At 40.1% G+C, this 8,143-nt stretch overlaps 1 protein-coding gene across 10 annotated transcripts in view; it reads left to right on the top strand.

Annotated features, from left to right (window-relative positions):
* Positions 1 to 8,143, top strand: part of erc1b (ELKS/RAB6-interacting/CAST family member 1b) — a 205,380-nt gene that overhangs the window by 32,884 nt on the left and 164,353 nt on the right. For 5 of the 10 annotated variants that reach the window (XM_053241656.1, XM_053241657.1, XM_053241658.1 and 2 more), the window contains exons 3-6: positions 735 to 1,154; positions 2,382 to 2,456; positions 3,253 to 3,408; positions 4,744 to 4,836. In XM_053241656.1, the coding sequence (XP_053097631.1) occupies positions 735 to 1,154; positions 2,382 to 2,456; positions 3,253 to 3,408; positions 4,744 to 4,836 (744 nt within the window). The remainder of the gene's footprint in view (positions 1 to 734; positions 1,155 to 2,381; positions 2,457 to 3,252; positions 3,409 to 4,743; positions 4,837 to 8,143) is intronic. The other 5 variants (XM_053241659.1, XM_053241660.1, XM_053241661.1 and 2 more) reach the window with 1 other exon arrangement.

Below are 8,143 nucleotides of genomic sequence, written 5' to 3'. Positions count from 1 at the left end.
ACAAGACTCCAACTTTTATATCTAGTGTAGTCTAGTTTTTCTTAGTATTTATTCACACTCATTTCTCTTGTTTGTGCTTTGATACCTAAAAGTAAAGTGAACCATATTTCTCCTCAGGTTCGGGTGAATCCTAACTTTAAACTTTTTTTTCTTAAAATTTAATTCTAGTGTGTGAATCAGTACATAAATAATATTTACTACTTTATATCACTGATTCTTTGCCTTTCCAGCAATAAAAATTTGAGAGTCGTTCTGTTTCCCCAGGCCCTGTATTCAGTCGTGTGTGTGTGTGTGTGTGTGTGTGTGTGTGTGTGTGTGTGTCTATAAACCTTTCTCTTTATCTTATCTGTTGTTGCCTAGCAATGACATGGCCTGTGGCATGGCAGGGACAGAAGCCACTGTGTACCATAGAGAAGCCTCCATGTCACATGGTTTGAACCCTCAGGAGTAAATTCTTTTTTATTCTACTTATTTATTTATTTTTTTCCACTGGCTGTGAGCTTGGATGTTCGTCTGCACTGTGCAATTTTTGAATCGGGTAATCACAAGGGAGTCACCCTAAATTTGACAAGTCTACGTGCCAGCTAGGGAAGTTTTTTAGTTGTGAACACTGAGCCGAATTTAAAAAGCGAGCTGTGTGGTGTCTGATGTTAGATCTCAGCTCTATGTGTAGTGTCTGAGAGTGAAACTTTATCTATACTGACAAACTTTCTCTCGCTCTCTGTCTCTCTCAGCACCTCCAGATGACCATCCAGGCTCTCCAGGATGAGCTGCGCATCCAGCGTGACCTTAACCAGCTGTTCCAGCAGGACTGCAGCGGGGCGCGGCCGGGGGAACCGTTCTCCGCCGAGCTCACCGAGGAGAACTTCCACCGGCTGCACAGCGAGCACGAAAGGCAAGCCAAAGAGCTGTTTCTCCTGAGAAAGACTCTGGAGGAGATGGAGCTGCGCATCGACACGCAGAAACAGACGCTCAACGCTCGGGACGAGTCCATCAAGAAGCTGCTGGAGATGCTGCAAAGCAAAGGCCTGTCGGCCAAAGCCAGCGAGGAGGAGCACGAGCGTACGCGGCGTCTCGCCGAGGCCGAGATGCACATCCACCATCTGGAGAGCCTGCTGGAGCAGAGGGACAAGGATATGAGCGCACTCAGGGAGGTGAGACACTTAACACGCATTAGCATTAAAATTAGCATAGAGACAACATGACCATTATTATAGAAATCCTCTCTCACGAGCACTTTGTTCAATTTTACTGTTTTATGCCAGTCTTTGAACAGTGTCAGACAGATTGAAGGCATTGAACATTAGTTGCTATAGAAACTGGAGAGATGGAGGAGGACAGTGATGAAAAGAGACGGATGTTGCCGCATGCCAAAATTTGTTAATTCAGTTCAGGACAGATTTGTCACATTCACTGGTACAAATTCCCACTGAGCTTAAAACCATCAAGTGTTTGATGTTTGTTTTTTTATTTATTGCAACAGAAACCTAAAATAACTACATTTAAAATGTCCTGTGTAGTTTTCTAACGGCCAGCGTGAAGCACACATCACACGTTTTCACATCATCTTCATCCTTGGATCTGTATCTCCTCCTTATTATCTGGAAAGTTCTTCGTAATTTGGCTGGAGGTTTGTCGCGTGACACCTTCATGCTGATTTTGCAGCAGCTCCAGAAACATAAACTCTGAAACCACTGGGAAAACTGGTTCTATAAACCTAAACCAGCAGCTCTCAGCCATGTCTGAGCAAGTCTTTCCTTCTCTCTGCTCTCTCGGGACTTCAGCGAGGAAACTTTTACTCAACACTCCAGCTGTTTGAGAACACTGACACCCAGTGGTGAAAAGCTGAACTGCAGGGACGTGTAATGCTTTAATACCACAAACAGAGTGAGCAGAACAAGAATAAACCTTTAGTTGTACGGAAGTCTAATAAGGTTAGGGTTTATAATAGGCACTAATAAAAAAAAAAACAAAATAAAAAAAGTGTGGAATACACACACACACACACAGTAGATGAATGAATGAATGAGTTAAGAGGACGTGAATGTAAATATATTGTGTTTTTACCCAGGCTTTGCATGTGTTCTCCTCCACACACACACACACACACACACACACACAGTTTGTGTATTAAGATTATTAAGGTATTAAGGCTGTGTTTGTGTGATGATGTGTATGTTGTCCTGATGATAGAACTTGTTTTAACGGATCGTTTAAAAAGCAGAGAGGTAAAGAAGGAGCTGCTCAACCCCAGTACTAGCTTTAGTGTTAGCAGAAGTGTTAGGATGATGTGTGATGGTGAAGTGTGTGTCAGTGGAGGAAAGCATCGTGTTCATAAGACTCCACTTTCTCCTGACGCTTGTCTCATGATTCCTCCTCAGGATCTCCACCGACGCTACGAGGGAGCGCCTGATTCTGCCAAGACCAAAGCCCTACAGACCGTCATCGAGATGAAGGCAAGTGTGTGTATGTGTGTTAGGGGTGGGAATATATTATTATTATTTTTATTTATTTTTTTTTCCAAAACATGAGTTGAATTTGGACTTGTGTGAGACATTTAGCCTATCACTTTGCCCTGATATTATTGATTTGAGAAGCTGAAGACTTTATTGATTAAAAACATGTTTCACATGATAGACAGCTTTTCCTCTCGTTCACTGCTTAACGTTAACGAGATGTCAGAATCTCTGTTTCACACGTTTCATACAGCAGGTGAAAAAAAAACCTATTGTCACACGTCATGGACTTTTTCTTGTGGTCAAGCCCACTTCCGGCCCGCAGCCACTCACCAAATGAATACATGAATGTGAAAATAAATACAGAATTTGACTCCAAAAGGAATCCATCCTGAAAGACTTGCGTATTAATCTTTATAAAGATTATCTTTTTTAGTTTAAATTTCTTTAATCAACCTGTTGGTCTATTTTGACCCCGGTTAACAGGTTTCTACATTACCCACAATGCAATTTGATGCACTGCTGATCAATGGGATGCAGTGGGATTTAGTTCTCGCTTCATCTCTAGTTAAAGAGAGCGATGCAGCAGCGCTTTTGTCTGTCCAGCTCTCTCATCTCCTCATCTGTACACATTGCTCAAACAGATCGGCTTCCAAAGCTTCAACTTGTATGCTAACAATGCCGTCATCTCGTAGAACTCTAACTAGCCGAGCCTCTCTTGCCTGAAGCGTTCGCGACTTACACACCATCTTAGCGTCTGATCGTATGGTCTCTCTCGTGTCTTTTTCCCCTGCAGGACTCTAAGATCAGTTCTCTAGAGCGCAGTCTGAGGGATCTGGAGGAGGAGGTGCAGATGCTGAAGTCCAACGGAGCTCTAAGCACAGAGGAGAGAGAGGAGGAGATGAAGCAGATGGAGGTCTATCGCAGTCACTCCAAGTTCATGAAGAACAAGGTAACGACACGATGCCTAATCTCTAAAGGACAAAACGAACTAATATTTCAGGACTGTACACGCTCCACACTCCTGTTCTCACATCACTGAGGCTTTATTTTATGATTGCTGTCTTTCACCGCTAACAGTTTGCTCAAATGCTGTGGTTCTCAGAAGTGGGGTCTGTGATCTACAGCCATGGGAACTTATTATAATTTTACTGTATTAATAATTTGACAGCTGTAGAGATCTTTATGAACTGCTATAACAGTATTATTATTATTATAATTAATCTGATTGGTCACTTGAATTGAGTTGGTTATCATTTCCACCAGTCATAGTGATTTATGTTTTTTGTTTTATTGGACATTTTTCTTAATATCTTAAGCAGATAATGTCTTTATAATAAATCTTGGAAAAGTGTTGTTTATTTAAAACCTGCTAATCCAGTGTTACTGGTTTGGGTTCTATGGGTGGAAAAATGAGGAATACATTTTAATGATAACTAAATAAATATGATAGTAGCTTTGGCACTGATCCGATACCCAGCATCGGAATCGGGCTGGTAACAGCAAAAGTAGATCGGATAACGGAGAAAAAAGAATTGATTTGATTCGATTCTGGAACAAATGGGAAAGATTGGAATTGGGTTTGGAAAAGATCTTCTTTGGAACTGGAAACGTTGACATATAAAGACACTTTTTGTTCGGATTGATTTTATTATATTTATACTTTATTTGCAATCTAAGTGTGTGAAAGCTGCAGTTTTGTGTAGGTCAGTCTTTTAGCTGTATATTTTTTTCTGTAAATGCTTCAGTTAAAAAAAAATAAAAATTAAAGCTTAGGTTTTTTTAACGAAAACAAATATCGGATGCATATCGATATCAGCTGATACTCAAGATATCAGTATCGGAAATGAAAAAGTGGTATCGTGCCATCTCTATATGATAGATATAAAGGAAATCAGAAATCAGTTGTGGGATGTTATAGAAGAGTCTGTAAAAAAGAGTCCCTGGCTGCAAACCTTTTGAGAACCCCAGATTTAACCGTTTACTCACCCTGTGATGATTTTGATCTGATTCACTGTTGTATATCATCTATGTGACAGTTTCTTGGTACCTTCACTTTAATTGAAATGAGCTTTTTAACAATCACCTCCTTTATTTTAGTGCACATTGGCTAAACAACGCCTCCTTTTTCCTGCATGGTGAATGCTGATTGGTCGGCATACTCTGCTCACGTTAAGACCTTGCCCCATGACCTGCATGTTGACCGGTCACATGCAGAGTGAACGTTGCGTTGCTTTGGGAATGCCGTGTCGGTGGTTGTTGCAGTAACGGCGGCCTCTCCTGACAGGTAGAGCAGCTGAAGGAGGAGCTGTCTCAGAGCGAGGCCCAGGCCGAGGAGCTGAGAAAGCGAACGGCTGAGCTGCAGCGGGAGCTCTCTGCAGTAAGACACACGGAGAGGCAGCTTAGAGCACACACTGCCCTGCTTTCCTCACCACACAGAGAACAGGACACTCGTTAGTCCTCATGGAAATGCACTCTCACTTCCCTGTAGATTAGTTATAGGCTTTTTTTCCACTGTACAAGGCACTGGAACCTTTTAAAATTGTGCTTTTTCCATTAGCTCGTACTAAAGAATACTGAAGAACTGTTGTACAGTTTGGTCATGACTTGTACCAGCAGGACCTAAGTGTACTTGGGGGGCGGGGCTTGCAGCACTGGCTGTTGCTGATTGGGCATGGATTAAAAAACGACTATAAATAATTACTCAAAAAATAAATGAAAAGATGCAATTTCATTTTCCCAACATTTTGTTGTGCCAGCGGAATGAAAATGTATTTCTTTGCAGCGTTATTTGTCATATCGTCGTAAAAATGATCTGAAATTAAAATCCTTTTACATTCATTATCTTTTTCATCTTAGTTCCTCTCAAAACTTTGTGATTTTGTTGCCATGGTTACAAGCTGGTTAACCAAACTGTTAATTAAACGCCGTAACAAAATTCATTCATGCACTTGAATCAATGTTCTACTTTGAAATGATTTTTACCACAGCGCTGTTGAATTCGCGATTCTGATTAATCAGAAGAAAAATGTTGATTCATTTCCCATAATAGCAGCTCTGACAATTATATTAATGCGCTCGTTCTAATACATTATCATTTCTATAGTAACAACTCATTCGTATACAACTCAGAGAGTTATATAGTGTACACATCACATAATCTAAGGCTAATAATAAACAGATTAGATACGTGTTATTTAGCAAAGAAAAATGTATAATCATTGATATGATGACGTTTTCTGTGAGGAGGCGTTTATTTAACATTTAATGGATGGAGTCTCCACTGTCAGTGCTTTTAACAGTTAGTTTGCCACGAGGTGAACGTCTTCAGCACAGAGGAGTTTTCAGACAATTTACAGTTTATTAGTCGCAACCTGCAATTTTTTTCTCTTATTAACATTGAGAATGTGAGGGAGCGACTGTTTGTAGCTGCTATAATGTAAGTGATAACTGGAACTAACCTGTTTTGTGGGCGTTCCACAACATGTAACTGTAAACAAATAAAAAGTATGACTTTTTTTTTTTTTTAACCTAAATAAAAAATGTATTCACGACAAATTAATAAAACCCCCTTTTTTTTTTTAATTTAATTTTATTTATTTTTTTAAATTATAGGAGAACAGAGTTCCATGTTGTTTTTTTTATTCCCTACGCTTTTACTGTCGTTACTGTGACCGTTCCACTCGTCTCTTAAAATGGTGAAATCTACGATCCCAAGTTCTTTTGGTTCCTGTTTCTTGTTTTAGAATGTGCAGTGGAAAAACATCCTCAGTTTTAGATGCACAAGTTGAATAGTTATACTGGTTTAAACCCAAGGATTATACAGGCTTAACATTAAAATGAGTTAAAATCTTAGTACTTAAAGCTTGACGATTCTCCTGAGAGTTTGTTTCCTTAAACCAAATCAGTCACTGCCTCTTTAACCGAAGTCATGGGTGAAGTCGAGGAGGACAAATGAAAACAGATAGACACAGTGTGAGCAGTGGGATCAGTGGGCGTAGGTAAGGTGTGGTGTAGTGGATGGAAACAGATTGGAGGTGGATTAAAAATTCCCTGCGTCTTATCAGTGGTTACCTCCGGACACAATAGCCGGATCTGGGCTGAGGAGGCAGTGACGTGGGCTAAACAAGTGAGTCATCAGGTCTCTCTCATTCTCCCTGTGATCAGGAAAGCAGGGCTTCGCCCGCTGCTGTGCTGAAAGGTCGGACGCCACGCTAGATTCCCTGGCACTGTTTTTGGCTTTTTTTTTTTTTTTATCTTCCTTTCTGTCCTGTTTTCCACTCTGGTCCCCATAGTGCTGGTTGGAGTAGGGCTCAGAGCACTAATATCCCACCAGATCAACACTAGTTCCATTTCACTTCCCTTCTCCCTTCTGTTTATCCGTCAATCTTTTACTCTTCTTTTTCTCTTCTTCCTTCTCTTCTACTTTCTGCTTTTCTTCTCTTGTGCTGCTGTAATTTGTCCACTTTTCCTCCCCAGGGTGACTGCAGTTAGTGCCTCTGCTAACCTGCTGCTCTCTACCATGCATGTTGGAATTTTGTTGAGACGGTGTGTGTGTGTGTGTGTGTGTGTGTGTGTGTGTGTGTGTGTGTGTATGTATACATGTATTAAACACTTACTTACATAGTACCTCTGAATCTGATGTGTTTTTGCCCCCAGATCTTATTGTGTGTGATGATCGACAGGTATTTGTTTATCAGATTGGCATTTTAAACACAGACCAGTGGGGGTAAATGTATGTTAAGGCCCAAAGCTAATCTAAATAACTTCTCTAATATCTGAATTTAAAATGCATTGTGCTGCCAAACTACTAATTTCAAATTTGTACATTTGATTATTTTAACTTTATTTGGATAGACTGCTGTAGACACTAGGGGTGTAACGATCAGTGCAGCGATTGCAACAAATAGATTTTTTTTTTTTTTTATTATACATTACAAATCTCTTAATATTGAAAAAAGGCAGAGAACAAGTGTGTAAAAAGCAAAATTCATAGTTTTAAACTGATGTGTAACTAGGCTAGCGAGGTGAATTGCTTGTAACTCGGATACTTTTAGGCTACGTTTACACGACAACGATGTAGTCAAAAACGGAAAAGTTTTTCTCTTGCGTTTTCGAAAAGTTTCACGTATACACGACAACGTTTTCAGAGCGATTCGCGTTTACACATATCCGCGATAACGGCCAAAAACGCTGTATTACGTATGCCAGGCTGGTAGTTGTTCGCGTTTGCCTTTACAATAGACACGTACTGCGCATGTCTACATACCTAACATTTACTACGCACGCGCATGACCTCACTGTTTTCAAAGATTCCCGTATTAGCATAACGATCAGAGGTTACTAAATCGTATCATATCGAATTAATTTAATGTAGTAGATTCTCTGATATCGTCCAGTATCGAATCTTTGCTTTAAGAATCGAAATCGTATCATGTGGAAGCCTGAGGTTTACACCCCCCCTAGACACTAGACTGTCATCAGCTTGTCTTTAACCAGCGTATCAACTCATTCTAAACAATATGTTTAGTGTTTGCACTTTTTCATGTTTAGTACATAATCTATACAGGCTCAAGATGATCAGCTACTCCCTTTTTTCACTCACTTTATTTACATACATTTAAATTGTCCCTTTTGCTTTCACTTTATTTTGATAGTCTGTGATCACGTTTCAAATTCAGCCTCAG

Source organism: Pangasianodon hypophthalmus, chromosome 18 (assembly GCF_027358585.1).
Source record: "Pangasianodon hypophthalmus isolate fPanHyp1 chromosome 18, fPanHyp1.pri, whole genome shotgun sequence".
Taxonomy (NCBI): Eukaryota; Metazoa; Chordata; class Actinopteri; order Siluriformes; family Pangasiidae; genus Pangasianodon; species Pangasianodon hypophthalmus.
The sequence above is the reverse complement of the archived record's forward strand: the minus strand, read 5'-3'. Positions and strand labels throughout refer to the sequence as shown.